At 35.2% G+C, this 25,233-nt stretch overlaps 1 protein-coding gene across 7 annotated transcripts in view; it reads left to right on the top strand.

Moving 5' to 3' along the window:
- The window catches only part of LOC145666830 (uncharacterized), a 78,096-nt gene that overhangs the window by 42,573 nt on the left and 10,290 nt on the right, over positions 1–25,233 (top strand). For all 7 annotated transcript variants that reach the window (XM_081734404.1, XM_081734406.1, XM_081734402.1 and 4 more), the window contains 2 exons: positions 20,484–20,701; positions 21,435–21,631. In XM_081734404.1, coding sequence (XP_081590530.1) covers positions 20,484–20,701; positions 21,435–21,631 — 415 coding nt within the window. The remainder of the gene's footprint in view (positions 1–20,483; positions 20,702–21,434; positions 21,632–25,233) is intronic.

The following is a 25,233-nucleotide window of genomic DNA, read 5'->3' as shown; positions in this document are numbered from 1 at the left end:
CCACATCCCACAATATAAATCATTTACTTACCTTCGGTATGATATTAAATACTTGCCCGCACCGATGAACCACTCGCCCCTATTTACATCCCTGCATTATATATATATATATATATATATATATATATATATATATTAAAATTTAACGGTCTATGATTATGCTTCAGGCTAAGGGAGACGGTGAGAAAACAGGAAAGTCTCAAGAAAATCCATACGTATGTTGTTTGTTTACCATAAAATCCACATGGTAGAAATTGGGCTCAAACCAGAGATCTTACACATCGGTGACAAGCGATATATCATTGAGTCATTATTGCTCGTAAACTATTTTTGTCACAAGTTAGTGATAAATTATGGTCATGGATTTTTTGTTTTTTCGTTTATTTACATCGTATTGCTCTGATTTTGTGTAACAAACTGTGACTCGAAACCGCTTATAAGAGACAGTGATTCGGTTTCAGTTAGATCTTGCAACAGATCCCCTTAATGTTCCTTTTTTAGTATTATCTTTGACTTTTGTATTTTTCTTTGATCATAAGGTAAGGCTACCGGATCGGATCAACTTCATACATAGAAATTTTCTTTCCATGTCCCTTTTTATTAGAAGACGATCGAAGTAATAAACTCGTAAAGCCTTTTTGAAAGAAGATCAGAAATATCAAAAATTTGAGGGTTTTGTAGGTATTGGTTTATTATTTTAGAACCATTATTTTTCTAGTTCGTGGACTATTTTCTCAATGGAAGCAAGTTATATATCATGACTGATTTCCGATGACAGAAGAAACTTTATATAATGCAATTTTAGTACTTCAAGAAGCTGAATATAGCGTTGCGGCTTTCGTGTCCGATTTAGGTGAAGGTGATACTAAAGTTTGGAAGGAACTGAATGTAAATTACTGAGATCCTTGTTTTGCAAATCCCATCGACTCATCAAGCAACATTTGAGTTTTTGCTGACGTACCACATCTTCTAAAATTACTAAGGAACCACTTCGTTGATAAAGGATTTGCTTTGTTACCTGATACTGTCATAACGAAAGCAGTAATTCAATCTATTTTGGATAAAAATGACAACAAACTGTACTGGCCTCTTTCTGTATCAGACTTGCATATTTTAGTTACAGGACGTGAAAACAACGAGTTTAAATGCTACTCAGTTGTTTGTAGGAAAACAAGTGCAGCCATAAAATATGTTTTATCTGAGGAGAAAGAAGCTGCTGACTTTTTCATACTTACCAATGATTGGTTTGATGTAATGAATTCGCACGTGAAACAGAATTACATTGATAAGTGCTTTCGGTGCACATTTTGTATTGCAAAGAAATATTATTAACAAAATGAAAGATACGACTAGTTCCCTTCGTGTATGTGGTCACACAAACCTGCTGCCGTTTCAACAAGGAATCATACAGTCATCGAATGCATTTCTTGGTCTAGGGGGCGCGGTGGCTCAGTGGTAGAGCGTTCACCTCCGGTGCTTGGGGTCCCTGGTTCAATCCCAGCTCGCACCGTGTGAACTTTGCGGTGGACAAACATCGCGCTCGTGGGTTTTCTCGGGGTTCTCCCGTTTCCTCCCACTTTCTTCATTCCACCATTTCATTCATTTCTCATCATCACGGTCTCCTTTAGCCTAACCGGCATAACCGTGGGACGTAAAACTTAAAGATTTCATTTCATTTGCACTTCTTGGTCTGTTTTGATGAGATGAAGAAGTTTAGTGCAAATTTTCTTATGACGGCTAAGTTAAATCAAGTTGTTTTGGAAAATTTGTTTCCCGGTTCCATGGCATGCTAGGGTTTTATGACCACTCATTACCCATAGAGTTTAAAAATAAGGCATGCCTATTATTTCTTGGAGTAAATGCAAATAATTTACCCTTAAAAGTTCCAACGAAAGATCAATGTAGCGAGGCGTCAGTGAACGATCAATGTGCCGAGAGATTGAATGAGGAGAATACTATCACTGAACAAGAAATAATAGTATTAGTACAGTACTCTGTGACTTCATAAGCGAAAGTCAAAAGTTAAATGAATATAATTCAGATAAAATTCAGTTTCCCTGACTTGATATATGTGACACAGAAATGGTGGATTGTTCACGTGAAGGCCTGTATTATTTAGCAGTATATTTAGCGTACAAATGTTTGTAAATACTCCAAAACAGTGTAGTTTCTTGTGCGATCAAAACAGTGTTTATTTTCTTGTGCATGAAAACAGTGCTTATACTTGTGTACACAAAACAGTGTTAGTTTCTTTTGCATCTAAAACAGTGTTTATTTCCTTGTACAACCAAAAAGTGATTTGTTTTCTTTCTTGTGAACAACTTGTATTCAATCTAGGAAGTAGAATTGATCAGTTACCTCCTGTTAATGAAAGTGACAAGAGCTAGATTGATTTAGTATCACGTGGTGGATTGTATAAACCGAATGAAGCATTTTATGAAATAGTTAGGAATATGGAAATGGCATTTTCGTCATACCATCCCTCAAATAGTTTAAATATGAAACCAGGAATGATAGAAAATATGGAAAAGATTCTATGTTCCCAGATGTACACTCATGTCCAAAATCATTGTCGTATGTCTATAAATATGTTGTTGTAGGAATATAATATGATAACGAATTCGCCCGGTATTTTTTATAATGTTAGTATGTGTATAATGAGCAAAGACATGTATGTGGCAAATTTCATGTCAAAAGAGTAGTAAATAAGAACAATACAACGAAAATAATACTTTCTCGTCCATTTAGTAACATTTTGTTTAACTCATTCTAATTTTCTTATATTTTTTCCCCATGAAATTTATCACAAATATATATATTTCCCGATTATACACATAGTAGGAGTAGCAGTATTAAAAGTACCCTGCAAAATTATTATATTGTTATATTTTTACAAGAAGACATTTATAGATATGCGACAATCATTTTGGACATGAGTGTACATATTAACATTATTGCACTATTTGTAAGAATTTGCACATTCGTTAGGGTGCGATATCTAAATGTGAAACTTACAACTAAACAAACAGAAAAGAGGCAAAGCAGTGGGCAAAATCAACTGGGTGTAGAAAATCTTGGTTTGTTGTTTGTAAATACTTTAAAACAGTGTATTCTGTGTTTATATATATAGTATTTGTGCAGAAAAACAGTGCTTATAGTGTACACAAAACATTGTTTTTTTGTTGTGCATCCAAAATAGTGTTTATTTCCTCGTATAACCAAAAAAGTTTTTTTTTTTTTTTTCTCGAACAACTTGTGTTCTTGTGTTTAATCTACATGTAGTTTTAACAAAGAATTTGTAATAAGTATCTTTAGTATCCGTCAACTCAAATGCAAGGTAAGTTACCTTCTTAGTCAATAATGTGTTTATAATTTTTTTATAAAATTATTAATTTGAAAGGCTAATTTATTTTCAATACATTGAAGAGAGTTTTTTCATGCTTTTTGTGAATTATTTAATTAAATATAAAAATGACTACAAAGAATCTATGTTTTAAATTTAAAAACTAAAAACTGTAATAGCAGAGCAAGCACAAAGCAGGAGTACGAGAAAGGGAAAAGAGAGCGGAGCCTTGTACACGTAATCACGAAGGATGATGGGAACTCAGGAAACGCAGATTGATCCCCTACCTCAAACGATGATTTTTAAAAGCAGCATATTGCTAGAAAATACCACCAAAAACAGCACAGAAGATCACATCCGAATTAATATCACAACGATACATTTGGTATTTTTCATTTAAGCCAGTACATAAAGTTCAAGTATGCTCTCCTCAGAAGTATCCTGAGGACGGCACTGGCTCAACCGCCATCAAAAAATTCTTGTTGGCCAATGTTCGTATGAATTAATTCAACTTAGCTTCTCTTTCATGTAACATTTGTTTGTACGGGAGAAAGCCTGAAATTGATTCGAGGTAAGTTTGCAGCAAGAGAGAGAGTGAGAGAGAAGAATCAAAAAAGTGCTATTGGTCATTGATATCTATATTGCATTCTGAATAATCATCTTCACTTAAAATGACAACATAAATTGCGTCCAGTGAAGAGTTGCATCGTGACGTGAGTCATTGCATCTGTTTGGGGTGAGGCTATTGGGATGTGATATCTTATGATTTAATCACATACTATAATTACAAAAGATAAACAATTTCATGATTTGTTTACTTGATAGGAATTTGAGAATGAAGTGAAAATTTCTTTGTTCATAATTTATGTTACTTTGTATTCTTGAATTTTGAATGGAGAATATTAAGAGAATATAAATATTACATTACCTAATTTTACGTTATATGTATATGTATCGGGTATATCAAAAGTCTAGGGTCATAGATCAACCCCGTTATAAGTAATGATACGAAAATATCACAGTATTGCGAGCGATGATGTTTACAAAAAAAAAAAAAAAAAAATCTTGTAAGTTTAAGTAGCACTTTCGGATCCTTCTTCCATCTTCAGCTTAAATTCAATTCGAAGAGAATTTAAAACATAGGGCAGGGAGGGGGAATGTGAATAGGTAAAAAATGCTTAAAAGGATTAAAAAATGTAAAACACACGTTCCTGTCAAAAATGAACACATGAACACGTGGAAACTCACTCATCACTGTTCACTGTTATTCACTATTTTTTCCCTACGTTCCAGATAGCGGAAATATGTAGTAAAAAGACTGCTCCAGATCACATTTATTTCTCCTTTATCTAAATTGAGTGTGGGTTTCTCTTCATGAATATAACAGGATTTTTCGTTCAGCTGTGTTTGCTTTCTCTATTAAACATGAATCCGCAATTCTATGATTATAGTCTTTAATCTAATCTGGATAACTGTTGCAAGGTACGAGACTTGTATGTACGAATGTGCTGAGCTATTCTAGCACAAATATTCATTTTTGTTTGACCTATATATACTTTGTTACACTGACTGATAAACGCCACTACTTTGTTGTGGATGGCTAAAAACTACTTTAAAATTTGTTATGTATGTGTTTTAAAAAGTTTTAAATTCCTCTTCGAATTGGAATTAAGGTGAAGATGGAAGAAGGATCTTGCGAAAGCGCTACTTAAATTTAGAAGAATATTTTGTTTTTTGTGGTGAGTACTGGCCTTTTGCTTACATTTCTTTCTAATGATAGAAGAAATTGTAAAGAGAGGAATGTTACCGAAAATAGATTTTTTTCAATCTAAAATGTTAGATTGTTCCATTGCATTAGCCGTTTGGGTTCTACACCAAACTATTCCTTTCTTTATATTTTTTCGTATCTTTACTCATAACGAAGTTGGCCTATGGCTCCGGACTTTTGGTACACCCAATATGTATATATATAGAATTACAGTTATATGGACGAATGGGAGGATGATTCAATTTTTTTAAAAAAAGGTGGCTACTTACCAATGAATCCTCCCTTGGAAAGCCTAAATATTTTTCAGGCGTTTCGGAACTCAAAGCTGGTTCCGTCCTCAGTAGCAAAATGAAAAGGATTAAAACGGATAGAAGATAAAAGGTGTAAAACAAGTAATACATACCATTAAATGAATAAATGTAACGTAAAGAGTAGATTCTGAAATGTGACGAGCAGAGCAAAGTATCGTACAAAAGGAGTGAATTAAATCGAAGATAGTGCGGTGTCTATGTTATGTCACTATTGCCTGACTCAAAGTATGCATCAAAGGTAAGTAACCAAGTTCTATCAATGTTGACAGTATCCAGATTCAAAGCAGGTTTGTATTTATGAATAAAGAATGATTCTTTAATCTCTCGTTGTTTCTTTGTTTTTTTAACTTACTTTAAGATGTACTTACATACATCAACAGTCAGCTCATCCGCCACTGTACAAGGTCAATATTTGGAAGAATTTCTTTCGCAGAGCATTATTAATTTGTGATCGTCCAAAAGATCTTAATGACGAAATACAGTTTTTATACAAAATAGGACCAAAAAAAAAAAAAAAAAGTTACAAGTTATGTCCTTTACAAAAGTGGTTTAATCAAATACGTAGATTGGTGCAAATCCTAAAAACAGTTACTTCCAAAGATACAAAAACGGATAGGAATTCCTTATTTTCCACAGTTATCGACAAAAAATTCAACGTATTCTTACAAATCATAACATATCTGCTTCAAGTATACCCCCTAAAAGTCTGCAAAAACATCTCACTGGATTTAAAAGTTATTTTGTTGATCCATTAAATAAGTCATGCATTTACCGCGTTCTATGCGAATGTAACTCCTCATATATAAGCCAAACGAAACGCAATATTAACACTCGAATTAAGGAACATGTTAGACATCAAAAATGCACAAGAAGAGGGCATGTCGGGATTGGCGTTTCATTTAAAACAACATACACATAATATAAAACAGGTTTATGTGATACGGTCAGCAAAAACAAAAAAACAACGAGAGATTAAAGAATCATTCTTTATTCATAAATGAAACCTGCTCTGAATCTGGATGCTGGCAACATTGATAAAATTTTGTTACCTACCTTTGATGCATACTTTGAGTCTGGCAATAGTGACGTAACATAGACACCGCACTATCTTCGATTCATCACTCCTTTTGCACTTTGCTCTGCTCGTCATATTTCAGAATCTACTCTTTACGTTACATTTATTCATTTAGTGGTATGTATTACTTGTTTTACACCTTTTATTTCCTATCCGTTTTAATCTTTTCATTTTGCCACTGAAGACGGAGCCAGCTTTGAGTTCCGAAACGTCTGAAAAATATTTAGGCTTTCCAAGGGAGGATTCATTGGTAAGTAGCCAATTTTTTGTTAATATATATAGAATGTTTATTGTAGTAGACTGACATTTTCATATTTCATCCTATGAAAGTAGAAATGAATTGTAAATATGAAATCCACCCACACTAACAAATGCAAGAAAAGTGTTGGAGGATGAAAAATGTAAAAATTTAAAAAATCAAAACTTTCTTCCCGTTCATAATAATTATAGGAAAGTATTGGATACACCAGGAAAGATAACATTCAAGCAAGTGTTAAGGTCAACTGAATACTATTTTGACTTTAAGGAACTGTGTCTGTTCAGTTGGAGGAAAATGTAGCGAAGAATTCGAGAATGAGTTTCTTATCAGAAGACGTAAAAGAATTTGCAAAGTGAGCATACTGACATTTAAAGTAAAAGTGCTACAGAAAGCTTCTGACAGAGATGATGATTGAGCTATATGATAATAATTCGTATTTCGGACATTTTGTGCTTACTAGTAGAAGAAAGATGATAACACGAGATATCATGACCAAATTATATCAGATAGTGTGAAAAGCATAGAACCTTTTGCACACGAAATGGCATTAGTGTCGCAAACCTCAGGATATATTTATCACAGCATGTCAGGCGTAAAATCATATGACAGCTGACAGTTGAAGCTAGTACAGAATGTCTTCTAGACTGGAAAACGTGGAAATCCTGGAAAATTGAAGGAATTTGTTAATGTCTGGAAAAGCCATGAAATTTTCAAAATATTCTGAAAGTTTTAACGAAGCATTGGTATGGGAAAATATTCAGTTATTAAATTTTATAGCTAAAATACTAAAAAACAAATAATTAAAATATTTCAAATCAATGTTCATCTACAGAAGAAGTCACTATATAGCAGGAACTCGTCAAAGGAGAGTGACGTTCCCTGCACATTTGGATCTAGTGCTCACTGATCTGCTCGTTAAATACACTGATCTCCGTGTCCACAAGATTGCAACAATGCGAAAAGAATCAAAAGCACGGGATTTGGTTTAATGTTTGAATTCCCTTTATAGAATATATATATATATAACGTAATCACTAAATGAAAAGTTTGTTGTGCTTCCCTTGTGCGCAGGAGGGTGGGTAAGAGGGAATTACGACGAAATATGAAACACCAAAATTTATGTTAAAGAACGTAAAGAAAAAAAAAAAAATGTTATTCACAAACGTACAAAACTATTTAGAATCTTTGCTAATTAGAGTTTTTCCGGAGTCATTTATTGTTTTAAATGTTTACTAACAGAAAAATGTTATCTTAAGTGCTAATTAGTGTGCCACATTTCACTAAAATACAATGTAAAAAACTTTCTCAGCTGGTGTTGCAAACCTGGGAAAGTCAGGAAATTTTATTTTGTCCGAAATAGTAGACACCCTGTAGTAAATGCGCAAAAGGCTGGAATTCTTAGAAAGAGACGGAATGTATTGCGCAGTGAAGATGAGTAAACTTACCACAAAACTGCGCTCCACATTACGCAGATGGGCAAGATACGTTATCAAAAGCAATAGTCAAAACATGGCTTAGTAGCTTTTGTTCTCAAGATATTTCTCGCTGCGGACGACTAATCACTGAAAAAGTGTATAATATTCTAGCAAAAGTCAAGCAAGACCTGCCTGCATAATATCGCCAATGATCACAGTGTTAAACCATTTTGAGAAAGGTGGCTACAAAAGAAGCTCGACGTTTTGGTGCCACATGCTCTGACTCATTTTGCAACATTTTTTTGATCGAATTCCTATCTGCGAATCTCTACTGAAACGTAACGAACTCAAGTTATTTCTGAAGCGGTTGCTTACGAGAGATGAAAAGTAGATAATCTACGATAATAGTGTGCGAAAAAATATTGTGGTCGAAGCAAGAAGAAACTCCACAGTTTGTGTGACAAAGCCCACGCTGACGGCCAGTAAGGTTATATTGTGCATTTGGTGGGTTTGGAGAGGCAACGTACATCACGAGCTGCTGCCCCTAGGTAGAATGATAGACTTGGACTCGAACTGTCGACAATTCACTCAAATGCATCTAGGAATACAAAAGAAACGGCCAGAACTGGTCAATAGAAAGGGTGTCATATACCGCGCTGACAATCCCAGACCGCATGCGTTTTTAACGATCCGTCAGAAATTAAGAGAATTTGGTTGGGAGATTTTAATGAATCCACCGTATAGCTCGAATCTGGCACTGTCCCTGTAAGAACAGGTCCGAGAGACGTAAAGATCTAGGTTCGATTTTTTTTAAAACTCTGGACTCAGGAAGACTGGAAAATAGTCTAGGATGTGTGTGTATGTTTATTAGAATTTCAAGTTTCAAGCATTTTGCTCCTTGCTTGAACTAGATAAAGTTACATTTAATTCAAACTCTAACATATATTTTTTCTACGTGCTTAACGCTTACATACATATAACTTCTTTTTAATATTTGTTTGTTCAAATGAACGTTCCTTTTCAGCACAGAGGCTATATCTCATATGAACCTACAGTTTAAGGTAGAATCCGAACCATCGTAATGTGCTAAAATTTTAATGTTTCCCCACTGGGAATCGAAACCAGGCTCACGTGTCTGGACCAGCGGGGAGAATTCTTTTTTAATAAATAAATAAATGAAACTTTGTTTTTTTAAATTTTCATTATTCACTAAATTTCACACTATTATTTTAAACAACAGTATCTTCTTTACAGCATTTCTTTCCTTTTCTTTTCTTTTTCTTTTTTTTTTTTCATTTCGACATGATTGTCTTTGATTAGATCAATGCATTATGTATTTGTTCAACAAGCTTATCTTTTTCACTTTCAACTGTAGCATTTTTAGTGTCAGTATCAGGAAGGTATGGGGCTGCGGTGGCTCAGTGGTAGAGCGTTCAGCTCTGGTGCGTGGGTCCCTGGTTTGATCCCAGCTTCGGGGTTCTCCCATTTCCTTCCCCTTTCTTCATTCTATCATTTCATTCATTTCTCATCATCCCAGTCTCCTTTAGCCTACACGCCATAATTGTGGGATGTAAAACTGAAGGATTTAATTTAATTTCATTATCGGGAAGGTCAGCGTTTATATTACAAATGATTGTTCATTCACATAAACATTAATCAATAACATTCCTCAACACGAAACATTTTGTTCTTGTAAGTAATTAGTAGAGACGGGATGTTTAGGCATTAAAAACCTGAAAAATAGGTACTTAAAGTTTAAAAAAATAGGCAGTAAAATAGGCACTAAAATGTAACTCAAAATAATGAAGATAAATACTCAATACAATTAAAAAAAAAAATAAATTCAAGTCATAGATAATGTTCAAAAAATGTTGAAACGCCTGTTTGTTAATATCTTCTTTTACTGTATATATAAAAACGAAGCTTGACATGCATTCCATGTATATTTGGCAAATACATTCTATACAGCACTTTATCACTACACATAACAGTCCAAATTCTATACACTTTATCAGTACACACAACGGTCCAAAGTTTTACAGCACTTTATCAGTACACATAGCAGTCCAAAGTTTTACACTTGATCACTACAAACAGCAGTTCGTAATTTACAGCATTTGATTTGTACTCACAGGAGTTCATACCACAACACGCAACAGTCAGAAGATAAAATATTGGCAGATTTCAAACAAAAAGATAAATTGTTCTGTGTATTTTAATTCAATACATTCTGATGATTTGTCGACACGAGGAATTATTCATTCCAATTGCACATGATTACAAGATATTTTTTGATGTTTTCAACTGATAAATTATGTCTTCCGATCGGATAAATACATATTTCAAAATTGAAAAAGATAGCTCTACTTCCACGGATGTAACCGGGGCATATTTGAAACACGCAAGAATATGTGGAACAAATTCATTGGGTATATTTTCGCCTTTCAATACTTGCCCAATTGTTTTTAGTTTATTCAAATCCTTATTGACTGCAACAACACTCTCACATTTCTCACGAACCACCTGGCCCTTGGCACAGAGCAAATTATGTCCACTACAGACTGAAAATGTTGCTCAAGACTTTATTTCTCTCTTAAAGAAACGGTATCGCATCTGGCAAAATTGAATAGTGGGTAGCAATGAAAGCTAAATCATTTCGCGAACAATGTCTAAATTGCTTTACTAGGGATGAAGCTTAACCTGCACCAGCCCATAAATTAATTTCTCTTAATCTTATATTTCTCGGAAGAGGCAGAATCCTTTCTTGAAGTACGAAACTAGATATTTTTCGCAATGGAGTCTCATTTTGAAGAAAATGCATAGAATAAGCAACATTAGGCACTAGGACAATTATTTAGGCAGAAAGGGGCGAAATTGGCAAAATAGGCAAAATAAAATTGGCTTAGATTGAAACTATAACCCCCATATAAACTTTAAAACGTTATTTTTGATCATATCTTTAATATTAAAGAATAGGTATTTTGCCTAACATCCGGTCTCTAGTAATTAGCAAGTTTCTGCACATAAAATTATAAACATTCTTTTACGAGGGATTGGGGTCACGGTAGCTTAGTGATAGAGGCATACCTCTGGTATGTGGAGTCCCTGGTTCGATCCCCACCCCAGTAAGATTTTGGTGGTCAACATTGTGCCCGTGGATTTTCTTGGGGTACTTTCCTTCCACATTCTCATTCTACCAATTTTTTTTTACCATCATTTACTTACCTTAATCATTCGTCCCCTTTATCCTAAAAAGTATAATCATGGGACTTTAAACTGAAAAATTTCATTTTATTTATTTATTTTTTTCTTTTTCGAGGAATCTAGATATGTTAAATTCAGACAATATAGTAACACGTTCAGGAATTCTTTCAATGATTTTATTTACAAGTAACCTAATTCCTGAAAATATTTTACACTTCCAAGCTTTCGGCTAACTCATGGAACCGTGATCACGGAGGTTAAGAACAGGAGAAAGAATAAACCAGGACCATCATTATCGAGTCCGAATTCCAAAAGAAGATGAATTACTTGCTGGAGCTAGGTAGTATGAATTGGTATCCATCCGGCAGTCCTTAAACTGAAACTTCTGTCAATAAGTAGGTAAGTCTACCTATATTCCCCAGATTGAGAACTGCTTTACATAAGACTACAGAATATGGTTTCCGTACCGCATTAAAACTTTGGTCAAAGGACATCACTCAATTTAAAAGCTACTACACCGATTCTACTGAAAAATCAGGGTTTATGAAATAAAATGCAGTTGCCAGGAGGAATATATAGGTAGGACATAAAAGAAATTTCAAAATATGGTTAAAGAACATCATAGACAAGCCAAATCAGAACATCCAGTTTCAAGACTGTCAAAACATTTTAAAGAAACACAACATAATATTGGTGATACCACAATTTTATTCAGGGCTAAAAGTTAAATTCAGAGACTTGTTATCAAAAATTAGTTTATTTATTAAGGGAATCCGAAGTTGAATTTAGATAAGGGTGGTTGATTAATGAATGGAAGGTAGTAGTTGAAAAATACGAACAGCATTGGCATAGCAGTGAAAACATCAATTGGAGCTGACAATCTTCAACTAAAATACAATAGAATACACAAATTTAACACTCCATGTTGCATTGTGCTGCTCCACTATTTGATAAGCAACCAGAAACTTGGACAAGGTATTTTCATTCACGCACTACTCGACCCTGATGAATACGTTTATTTTACTTTTTTAATGTTTTTATTATTCTTTCTCTTGTTCCTAACTTAGGGGAGAGCCGAAAGGTTGGAAGTGCAAGGTGTTTTCTGGAATTATAGTTACTTGTAACTAGATATGTTAGTTTTCCAAAGCATGTTTCATACAAATTGGGGCTAAGCTAAGGAATCTAAATTGCGATTGTATTTGATAGTTCCTTTCTGACTAATATTAGCTATTTCTCTTCTTGATTAACTACACGCAATAGAACAAAATGTTTGACAGAAAAAGCCTTATACTTGGATCATATGTTTGGAAAAAGAGCCGTAGAAAAGAAGAACCTAAATGTGTTGATTCTTTGTAGTGTATATAAGTGTGTTGAGCTATATGTTGTAAAGAGGTGTATACATATGATCACTAAAATATATAGTCTAGTTTATGAGAGTTTTATTGTCATAGATAGTTTAGAAATCGCAGTTGCATAGAGAACAATTAAGAACTTAGGTAGTAATGGGATAATAGACATACAGTGTTATCACAGCGATAAAGGTCATATCAGAGTGTGATAATCAATTGGTCTCATTTCTTTTGCATGCAGAAGCAGCGGTTCCAGCTATAGGAAAGAAACTAGCCTTAAATATGTTTAAAGGTAAACAAGCATACTCAACTACTAACATTTTGAAAAATGCAGAGGAATCAAATATTTCTGTAACAAGTTCCATAGTAGTGAAAGTAAGTTTTCAGAACAGGACGTAACTTGCCATCTTGAAGGCCAGTCAATATTTCCCCATAATAAGCAGAGATTGACGAGATGTTTTTGTATCCGGGTGGAAATGTACATTCGGTAGTCTATTCGATGGTAGTTATGGCGATGAGCTTGACATGGCACAGGATTTTTCAATATCAAAGATGGAGTAGGATATCAAGAAAAAAGTTTAGTGTCATTTTTAAGGAATCTATTGCTCAACCAGCTAGTTCCTATAAGATGACAATTCCGATTAGGCAAGAGGTGGTACCCATATGCAGGCCCGTATTTATATATTGTGCGCCTCTGTGCTCTAAATAATTTTCCGTCCCCGCACAAACTTATGTCTCAAACAAGGAAACAAGTCGTGTCGTGATTTTGCAAACATACCACCTATTGTTGAGTAGCAGTTTAGGTATTACAAGTTACAACGTAATTTTAAATGGCCTAATTCTCTCAGTAGTGATTATGATGTGGTGTTCTGCCCGAAGGTAGGTGTTTGACCCGAAGTTTCTTGGACAAGGTGAACCCATGCTGTTTGCCATTGAGTTACCTCTTGTTTCGCAGAATGCCTTATCAATATGTAACGTTGCCAAGTTTACTTATTCCTGTTTCGCAGAATCGCATTAAAAGTTTTAATAGCACCTCAATATTAGAAATATTTGTCAAAAGGAACAAAACACTAATATGAATCTAAAGAGGTGCGCTCGTAATAGAGCCTTGTCGCACAAGTGCAATCGTGATTTGCTGCAACAAGAACAAATTACGAACACATATATACAAAAATTAAAAAGAAAAAAAATCATTTACTTTGAACGATAATGGCATGAACTTTAATAAATTTAGTACACAGGTGCAACTTCTTAATATCTCCTTGTCTTCATTGGATTGTAATTTCAACTATCCAAAGAATGCAACAAGATATGCATTAAAGTACGGAATAAGACCAACCTCCCACACCTAAACCAACCTACTCTTGAGAACCCGAGTATGACTGTTTGCAATCTTCTCCGCAAAGTTAAATTGCCTGCTTTCAGTAGTCGCATTCTCGGACTATTCTTGCTTCAAAAGTAGAGTGAATCTGTATATATAGGGATGATTTATGTCAATAAATCCAATTAAAAAAAAAAAAAAAACTTTCAAATAAGTTATTGCTGTATTTACGGGTAGAAGGCTGCATTCAGTTCGTCAACATAGGTGTCCGCCAAATGGTCTAGGAAACCTTGTACCTCCGGAATGTCGGGAGCATCGTCTTGTATATATGGAAATGCATCAGGAATGCCTTCAGGAAGAACGAGTGGAAGTGCATCTGCTCTCCTAACCGATTTCCTTATATCATCATCAGCCTTGTAAAATGGAGCCAACTCAATATCTTTACATATAGATCGTTTAAAATGAAACAAACAAATGCGTAATGTCACTTGCTGGAATGTTTCTCTTGTAGCATTTCTTGCTGCTTGTTCAAAGTCAGTCGTGAACTCTTGCACACGAAACTGAAAGCAGCAATTTTTAGTGTTTTTCTTGATACTGACTTTTGCATGCAATAAGCAGAAGAGGAGTGAAAAAAATGTCCGAAATACTTTCCATGTAATGTGTAAAGCCATGAAAATAGGTCTAGACATGGACAAATTTTAAATGTTCCTTCCATCACTATCTTTCCTTTCCTTTCAATTTACACAAATTCCCTTTCACTTTACAGTGTGCTGATATACCAGCCATCTTAATTTTCTCAATAATTTGTTCGTTACTTACAATTTGTATATGTGATTACAATATTACGATGGAATAAATTTCTCAACATGTAATACAAATATCGGCGTACTTCTGGTGCAGTATAGGCTTTCCACAAACTCGTGTGTAAAAAAAAAAAAAAAAAAAAAAAAAAAAAAAAAAAAATATATATATATATATATATATATATATATATATATATATATTAATAATAATAATAATAATAATAATAATAATCTTTCATTCTACGAAACAAGAAACAAGCATTGGATTATTTTTCTGTTCTTCGAAACATGGCAACGCTGAGCGTGAAAAACCAGTTTAAATCCCTTTCTGAGAAACAGGAACACACGTGCCATTGCCTTCCATGGGATTATGATGACATATTAAGGATGGGACCTAGAGCCTAATTTGGGATCCAAACCACTTGTGTCCCCACCGGGAATCAAACCCGGGACCCCTTGATTACAAGCCAACGAGTTTAACCACTCATCCATTAGAGTCACATTGCCTCAATACTGGTATGTAATTTACTCACGTAGGTTTTAATTTACTGTCCGTTTTTTTATACTGTTAGATTACACCCCCCCCCCAAAAAAAAAAAAACTTCCCAAAGTATTTGCAAATAACTTCTTTTAATATGTATTAAAGCTCTCAGAGAAATGATCTAAATGACATTCCAGGACCCTAGGTCACACCTGAGCTGAGATATGGGTGTACAAAGTCCCTATAGCAGTAACATGAAAGCATTTTTAAAATAATCGATAACGATTAATATTAGAGTTGAATTCATAGTGTTTAGGTCGCTGAGATGAATAGTGACAGTTTTAATCCAATTCAACTTCAAGGTCATATTCCACTCTCCAGGGAGGGGGCGAGATTTTAGAAGTAATCGAAAACGTAGTGTTGAATTCGGGTTCATAGTTTTTGAGGTCGCTGAGTTTAACGGTCGTTATCAGTTTTTATGATGCTCAAGTTCATCCTACCGTGGGGTGGGGCTGGGAGAGGATTTTAAAAAAATCCGATAAGCTAGGTAATTAGTAACGACTGTAATTAGAGCGAATTAAACAAATTAACATATTTTCTCGCGCTTGCGCGGGACTCTGCGGGCTTCTAGTTTTAAATATTACTCTAATGTAAATCCTAAAAAAAGAAATCCAAAATTTTGCCGCCCCCAAAATTCTGGCACCCTGTGCTCGAGCATAGAATAGCACTTACCTAAACACGGGCCTGCCTATATAAGAAACTATATTGGATTCCTTATGGATTAAGAGAGCAGGTCAAGGAGCAGTTGGATCATCTTTGTAAGATTGGCATACTAAAATCTACCGCTTATTCTAACTGGGCTACACTTTTAGTAGTGGTTAAAAAAAAATGGAACCTTGCGTCTATGCTTAGATTTTTAAGCATACGGAAAATTTAGTGACTAAAAAATGGCTTATCTCTTGCCTAGAATAGACGACATTTTGCAGCAATTTCAAGAAGCCAAGTTCTAATAATGTTAGATCTCCGTCAAACATACTTGCAATTAGAAGTGGAGCAACAGTGCAGAAAATTCGTGACGTAGAAGACGCCTTGGAGATTATTTGAATATACAAGGCTGTTTTTCGAATTTAACTGCTCTGCGGAGTTACTTCAAAGGTTTATGCACCAGGTGTCCTGGGTCAAGTGTTGTCAAGTGTTATTTGGATGACGTTCTCATTTGATGATCTAACTTGCAACAATGTTACAGACACACTATTGAAGTATTTTAACAAGTTTAGTTAACGTAACATACATGTGAACCTAGAGAAAGTATTTTCTTTAGGTCTTAAGTTGAAGACCTCAGCTACCACATACAAGGATCAAAAATTCCACCAGCGCCAAGCAAGATATAGAGCTGATTATACAGGCAGCAACACATCGGAACTAAGGGTCGAGCTGTAATCCTTTTTCGGTGTGCTTAACTCTTATCACAAACACACATCTCATCTATCTATATGTATTCTGTCTAGGGATGGCCACAAAGTTCAGGTTTCGAGAGGAACTGGTTCTTGGAGATCCGGTTCCAGACCTGGCTCCGAAAACCTGGAACCGGATATTGGGAACCGTTTCCAGACCTGGATCCGAAAAACCGGATCCATTCAGAGTTGAAAACCGGTTCCACGAGGAACCGGTACTGGCCATTCCTAATTCTGTCATTAGTTGGTTTATTATATTTCAAAAAAAGAGAAATGCACCAACAGGAATTTACTGCCATTAAGAAGTTATTAAGGCAGGTGGATATACTGCAGCCGTTCAGTGATGTCAGTTGGTAGTGATAACGAGTAATTCTTCCCGTGATCTTCAACGATATAGAGGGTAAATTAGTAATGATAGCTTACGTATCGACAAGCTTATCAGCGGCCGAAAGGAATTACGCTTAGTTTGAGTTTGAGAGAGAACGGTTGGCTGTTAAATTTGCTCTACATAGATTCCATAACTTTTTGTCCAGTCGAATTACACGCAACAAACTCAAACTCAATAAAAAAAAAAAAAAAAATCTTACAAGACTAGAAATGAGAGTAGAGTTAAGCAAATATTAAGTTTAGTTATTTTTGTTTCTTTTTTGTTCGTTTTTTATCTTTTATTTTATTTTATTTTATTTTATTTATTTTTTTTTTTTTTGTCCAATCCCTTGTTTTAGTTTCACGTCCTTTTTCCCTTCCCTTTCCTTCTTCAAAATTATGAAATAAATAAACCCAAAAGAGAAATCGTTCGCAATGATGATACTTCGCCGGTTTTGAATGCTCAAGGCACCGGCTGACAGTAACGCGGTTGAGTGAATGGAAAAAAAAAAAAAAAAAGTCGAATTACTGACTGACTCCAATAGCCAATTAAGTGTATCTTCGGAGTTAATGACCCGCCCTCAATATCATCATCAACTATGATATGGAGAATGTGTACCAAAAATGTAGCGATTGCAGTTTTCCTGTCATGGTTTCCTCCACCAAGTTTAAAAGGCGATCAGTTGGCTTACACAGAATATAGTAGATTAATATCTTCTTACTGCGACCGGAAGAAATTACGTAAGAATTTAAAAAGGGTTTAAGAATACAACGATTCATTAAGTGGAGTAGAGAAGGATGGGCCACGAAACTATCATATTTCATGGATAGTAGAGAGAATCAGATAATGTTTAAGGAAATACTGAGTGATCTCAGTATCTCAGTAATCTGAGTTCGTCTGAACATGGAAATACTCATGATCTTTATCCCTTAAGGGATGCCCTGTGTTACCCAAAAAGCTGAGTAGAACCTATATCGAAAAGTTACATGCTGAGCATTTAACTTTAAAGAAATCTTTGGATATTTTACTTCTGAGGTGGCCACACATATGAAGGACAGTACCTTCTCTATCCGTAATGTGATATTTGTACGGTAGTGTGGAATCTTCCTTCGAAGAAGTCCTATGGATATTGGAGACCATCGAAGTGACCACTTCAGGGGGTACACATGGAACACGTTATTTGTTGGGATGCACCATTTTGGTATTAGTGGATAATGTTTCGCAGTTACTTAAAGCTTGGCTGGTTGAGAGTATGAACGCAAAGGACACTATGACAGCATTAGACGGATTGCTTCAATTCACTGGCTTTTCGGATATTTAGTATCTGATAATGATTCTCATTTTTGGAGTGTTTTCAAGAATTATTGTAGTGAAAGAGAGATTAATCATATTTGTGCTCCTCTTTATCATCGTCAGAGCAATGAGCGTGTAGAAAAGACAGTACAAACTGCTAAAAAAAATGACTTACAAAAAGTTTTATACAAAATGCGAGAAGGATTAATAAGAATCTTTGTAAACGATGGTCGAGCAAACTGAATTACACAATTTTACATAGACCGTTCAGCAAAGATAAGCGTTCGGCAGCTCAGAAAATCTTCAACTTCAAGCCTGAGTATTGGTTTGACGTTACCATATCTGACGATATTCAATACCGAAGTTGAATTTCAGAATCACTAATTACTGGTTAAAGACAAATTGTTTTGGGTAAAAATTACGAAAGTCACAATGTCTAAATTTGTTAAGGGTTTATATATTTGATTTCCTTTATGTAGCGTGGCTCTGCAGGCTTCTCCGAGCATTTAGCCACGTGTTATTTTGTAAAAAGATAAGTAAGTATCTCTGCTTAGTAACATCCCAGGAGAAATGAAAATGGACCACAGACAGCAAATAAAATTTTTTAACAACAATAGGGTGGGGGGAAAAAGACAAGGTAGAGAGATGAGGACAAACTCGAACTTTTTCGTAAGAGGATAAAGGAGGAACAAGCTTTGCGCGAAACCAGAAGAGAGAAAGTCTCACAGGAAAGAAACGAAGAATCGAGAAGGGAACCACCACCTGATAAAGTGATACAAGAAGGTAAAAGAAAGGGTACGGAGAGCACGTGAACGTTGGGGCTATAAGACATGACTTAATTTATCTGTTTTTGTTCACTAACGGGGGAAATGTTGTTGGGCAGAAAAGGCCTTACATCTGGTTCCACGTTCTTATGTTAATGGTGATTCTTTGTACTGTATATAATTGTGAGGGACATGTTTTAAAGAAACACATGATCACCAAAATATACGGAGCGTAGTTTGAGATCGTTCTTGTAATAGTTTAGATATTCCACAGAATAGGACAGAAGACACAATAATGACTCAAACAATAATATAAGAAGCTTTTTCCTTCCACATTCACATTCCACCAGGGGTTACTTTACCGTAAAGAACATATTCACGCGACGTAAACCAGGGAGAGAGAGAGAGAGAGCGAGATAATAAAATATTTTTTAAAATAAATGATAGTAAAATAATAATAATAATAATTATTAACTCACAAATTTGATGTTCATATTTCCTCATCAAGCTCCAGTGAAAGTGACCCAAGTCCGTACTAACTGATACCCTCAATATTTAGAGCACCAACCGATAAAGATTCGAAAGAAATTAAGTTAAATAACTTACATTTAACCACAATGAAACTTCAAAACCTAGTTTGTGATGACTTTTTTTTTCAGTGTATATAGACTGCATCAAGACACTCAGATAACAAACCATTGTGACTTGAAAGCTGTTTTATTTATAAAATTAATTACTTTTAAGCCACAGTGGTTCATTGAATAAGCATCTTGACCCACCCTAATCCTTAGTGTATGTACACTCATGTCCAAAATTATTGTTGCATGTCTATAAATATGTTCTTGTAGGAATATAATTTGATAACGAATTCGACCGGTATTCCTTATAATGTCAGTATGTGTATAATCAGCAAAGACATATATGTGGCAAATTTCATGTCAAGAGAGCAGCAAATAAGAACAATAAAACGAAAATAAAATTTTATTGTCCATTTAGCAACATTTTATTTTACTCATTCTTATTTTCGTATTCATAATTCTTTCCCTATGAAGTTTACCACAAATATACATTTCCCGATTATACACATAGTATCAGTATTTAAAGTACCCTGCAAAATCATTATCAAATTATATTCTTACAAGAAGACAGTTATAGATATGCGACAATCATTTTGGATATGAGTGTACATGTAATGGTCAGGATGAAATTACTTTTGATAAAATGAATTAATTGCAAGTTTCTAGGTGACGATCAATTCGTACTTTTGCTCCTTTAGCTTATTCCGTTGTGGAAGAACTGTTCCTAGATGCGTTGTGCATGTGCATACAACAGAAAAAACGTCGGAAGATGATGCCTTTTGGAGAGGAGTATATATCTATTGATCCTGTTCTTGAATGGAGAGATGAATTTAAAATCTTTTTAACGCCTACCATAAGGTGGGCGTTCCTTAAATGGCACGAAGATCTTTTCAAATTGATCGAAGCAAAATGTAAAGTAAGTAATATTATTTTAATTTTACAATGGCGTAAACAAATTTTAAATTTTGGATTATTCCAAGTACTCAAATAGTTAGTATATACTTGCCTTTCCTGGATGTGGTTCGAAATTGAGGTTCCAATCCAAGAATTTTCTAAAATTTGAATGCTAAATAGCGTTTGGCGAGTCTTGGTATCTCGTCATTATCATTGGTAAATGTTGGTATAGTATTCTGCAAGAGACCATATTTTAATAATTTTTTTCTCTAGAATACGTCACGAAATGTGTGGGGGGCTTAGTCCGTCTGGGTGGTCTAGTGTTAGCGTCTGTTCGATTACAGGTAGGAGAGCACCTAACGCTGTACAGTTATTTAGATTCCTAAATAGCACTGCTGCTAACAGAGAACCTGAATACATATAAATCAATGTACGAGACTGAGTCCTGAAGTCTAGAATAACCTTGCAATTGTATTATTTATTTACAGAGGTTGTCGCAGAAAAAGTAAGCCTGATTCCTGTATAGGAAAACCTTGTTTCTAACCCCCGACAATCATTTTAAAAAATCCAGTATTATTGGATAGAGGTTTCGGGCGGTGACCATGATTTTATTTTAATTGTTAGATTACGTCTTACGTATTCCTTGGACATAGTCCAGCTTCGCTCTGGTCGACTGTTGAGCTTTGTCGTTGCGTTAAGTACGTGAATTGTAATTAAAGATGCGTGGCTCTAATTTTTTTCTTTCTTTTTTCTAGAAATTGCGTTGTATCTCTTTAAAAGTCACGGAAGATACAGAAGTAAGTGTGGAAAGATTAATACAGTTGAAAAATAGGTATGATGTTGTGGATTGTGGTGATGAGTTTCTAGTACGAGAAGACAAATACAGAGGAGAAAAGATGTTTCTTCTTTTTAAGTCCTACAGCAAATGGAATAATGAAGAACGTGTTAAGAGGTGCGTTAATCACTCATTTGAGTCTAAATACTAATTACGTATGTACTAGAAGTATCAGCATGTTTCTGCCCTAGCATAGGAATAACCAAGCCGAATAAATAAAAGTGTGCAGCATACTAACTCATTTTTATAATCAGCACACAAAGAGGTACACTTTTCCAAGTGATGAATGAATTTACGCAAGTCATTGTCTACGAATCTCCTATCATGGCTTGCAAATCACTAATGTGCTGTTGAAATAATCTCACCTTGTATTGAAAAACTTTAATTTTTCAGTGACACTTTCAGTTTAAGAATAATAGTAAAATTTAAGGGCGAGGTCCGGTGAACAACAGTGATGAGTGGGGCGGTTTTAAACCACACTGCCTGACAAATGCAACTGTTCGTGAATTTGTTTTCTGTGGTAATTTCTAGTTACCTGAGGTTAGATAATTGTTAAGGATCTCCGCTCACTATTTCAAAATCAAATTAAATCAAATCTTTGAGTTTTACGTCCCGCGATTATGCCGGTTAGGCTAAAGGAGACGGTGATGATGAGTAATGAATGAAATGGTGGAATGAATAAAGTGGGAGGAAACGGGAGAACCCCGAGAAAACCCACGCACACGCTGTTTGTCCACCACAGAGTTTACTTGGCGGGGGCGCTCACTATTTCAGTGTGCACAATGTGATCTTTACTTAAGGTTGAGCATATGTCGTTTTAGATTCTGATGAGTGTGTGTGCTTGCATTCAATCACCTTGTTGTCTGGTTCACTGTCATTCTGATAAACCCAGCTTTTGTTTATTTTTACTAAAAGTGAAAAAAAATCATCCTTGGATGGACACCAGTATTATTTTTTTATATGACTTTTCCCGATATGTATGGTGTAGAAGACCAATCAATAACAGTAAAATTATCACATATTAATGATATTGGTGTAAGGTAGTAGCAAATCGAGAAAAGATTCCCTTTATTCCACCCCAACCAGGAATATCGGACGCAGGGAAGACTTTGTCAATCACATGAAAGATCTAAATAACGCCACAAATCTACTAACGTTGCATGTAGTGTTGTGCATTATAGATAGTTAGACACACCAGAACTGTCAGTTTGGTAACCGATCTCACTGACCAAATTCGCCTCCATGAGATAGTACAAATGGTGACAGAAATCAGTGACCTAAACGAGCCTTTACATATTGTTTAACTTGTTGGTTGCCAGCGTTCAGACCAATGACTCCAGACCCACCTGCACATCAATAATTGTCGTTTTGAGCGCAGTATAAGCAACTAAGTCAGGCTTTTTAATTTCGTATAAGTTTGAGATGTGCACCTTTCTCCGCACAGTCCATCCCTGCCCCGTAAGATCAACCTGCAATACATCATAGATGAAATCGTGACACATTATCCGAATTCCGTGGGCTCTGACATAATTCTAGATAGTGTGGGCTGCAATATAACTGATTTCACATCAGTCCTAGCAATCAGTGGACATCCCACATCTTGAGTCTCTCGAAGCTGGAATTAAACTAGGAAGATAGTTAACTCTGACACAAATGTGATCAACATAGTCTGGAAAGAAAGACTAAGTGCATCGGTCAAAGGGAGAGTAATGCAGATGACGCAATGGTTCGGGAATTCTCGCAGCTCTAAACCGTCGGTAGAACTTTGCAACCTCAAAGCTATCTGCATCGTAACTGCGCGAGTAGTCTCACCTCTTAAACAATAGACTCGACCATTAATACAGAAGAAGCGCCATCCTGCCTCTCAATAGAAAATAGCAACTGAGGTATACACTGTGCTGTTATCTTAGATTCAGATAGTTGTGCAGTATGGTGGAAACCGAACCCTGGCTAATGTCCAATTTAGTTAAAATATGTTGAACATAATGAAGATTTCTATTAAAATATAGAATTATAATTTAAATCATTAAGATGAAATGTTCTTAAAATACTTATTCAAACACTTTTCAATATTTGGAAATATCAGGGAAAGAAGTGCCGTCAGAATTTTCCGTGGGAAAAACAGTTTTATTGGTTCACTTCAGAAGTGTCGCGTTGTGATTTGATGTACCTTTGCCTGACATAGTGTGAGGAACAGGAAAAGAACAGCTATTGATTCGTGAAAGCGAAGTCCAAAAGTTTTCCAGTTGTGAATGCTTCTATGGTTGCAGAATTCTTCACAGAAAATACAAATTGTTCCGGGACTGAAATAAAGAGAGAAAAGACGAAGAGAATGAAGTAGAATGTGTTAAAAGAGAACTTTAAATGTATGCTATATTATAGGCTTTATTCATTTTTTGATCCCTGTTATTTTTTTTTTTTTTTAATGTAAAATCAATTTTTGCTTAACTATTTTGATTTCACGAAACGTTAATAAATAAGATTTGCGCGCAGATGAAATACGGGATTACATCGATACAACATTTCTACATAACTTTCATCGATGCAATGTTTCAACATCACGTTCCTTCGTGGAAATAGTTTCCTAACATCTTCTACGCTCTTATTTTCTTGGCATCTGCTCACCAACTGTGTTCAGAATTATAGTATGCCTGGATTGCCCAAGATTACTAGAAGACAGGTTGCCTCTTATCCATAGTGCAAAGTCATAAACTGTCCCGGCACTCATGGATCCGTGAAACGCGCAGAAAATTGTCGTCAGCCCTTTCCCACTTAAAGGACAAGAAAGAGGCTTTTTGCACGAGAAATCTTATATCAAATTAAGGTTACATAGCAAAATACAATTCTGTTACTTGCATGCACAATCAAACTTAACTAACAGTTTGTATATAATTTAGTACACAGAATAATAATAAAAAGAATTATACTAACTGGGTTCTACGATAACGTTCTGTTGTTAGAAACTCTACCTCACTGGATAAGTTTCGTGATCTTTTTCTTCCATTTATCCTGGGAGCTTCCATCTCTTTTCACAGAAATCTTAAAACATGTATATTTTGTCAAACTATTCAAATACTTAATCTGGCAAATGATATCATTCGGATAAATATTATTATTTCAGAATCCAAGTTTGCATTGCTCTCACAAATAATTTTCTTCAGGCATTTCATGACATCTTTCTCCCTACTTCTATGGTACAGTCCTCGTCACAAAATGTGAGACTGACTTTCAGAGACTAAGTCCGAAAAAATGACCCTAGATCCTTACGAATTCCCTTTACGCCTGGATCGTTTACCCTACATTTTTGTAACAGTCTGGGGTGGAAACTAAACGATAATATTACAATATGTATATAATAATTTCGTTGTAGACAAACGAAATAGCTACAATACAGAAAATTACGGTAATTCTAAGTCGCAAATATGATACATTATTTATATTTTTTGGTCATTTGATTTGAGAACAAGATCCTGAGACGAATATTCAGACCCAAGAGGAACGGGAATGGGGAATGGCGGAAACTTCAAAACGAGGAACTACATAATTTATACGGTTTACCCAACATTGTTAGGGTCGTCAAGTCTAGGAGGCTTAGGTGGGCAGGTCATGTAGCTAGAATGGAAGAAAGAAGAAACGCTTTGAAAGTCTTGACTGGAAGACCAATCGGAAAACGGCCATTAGGGAGACCTAGGCGCAGATGGGAGGACAATATTAAGATG

Source organism: Thermobia domestica, chromosome 12, assembly GCF_964235325.1.
Source record: "Thermobia domestica chromosome 12, izTheDome1.hap1.1, whole genome shotgun sequence".
NCBI classification, from domain to species: Eukaryota; Metazoa; Arthropoda; class Insecta; order Zygentoma; family Lepismatidae; genus Thermobia; species Thermobia domestica.
This window is presented reverse-complemented; position numbering and strand designations above follow the sequence as displayed.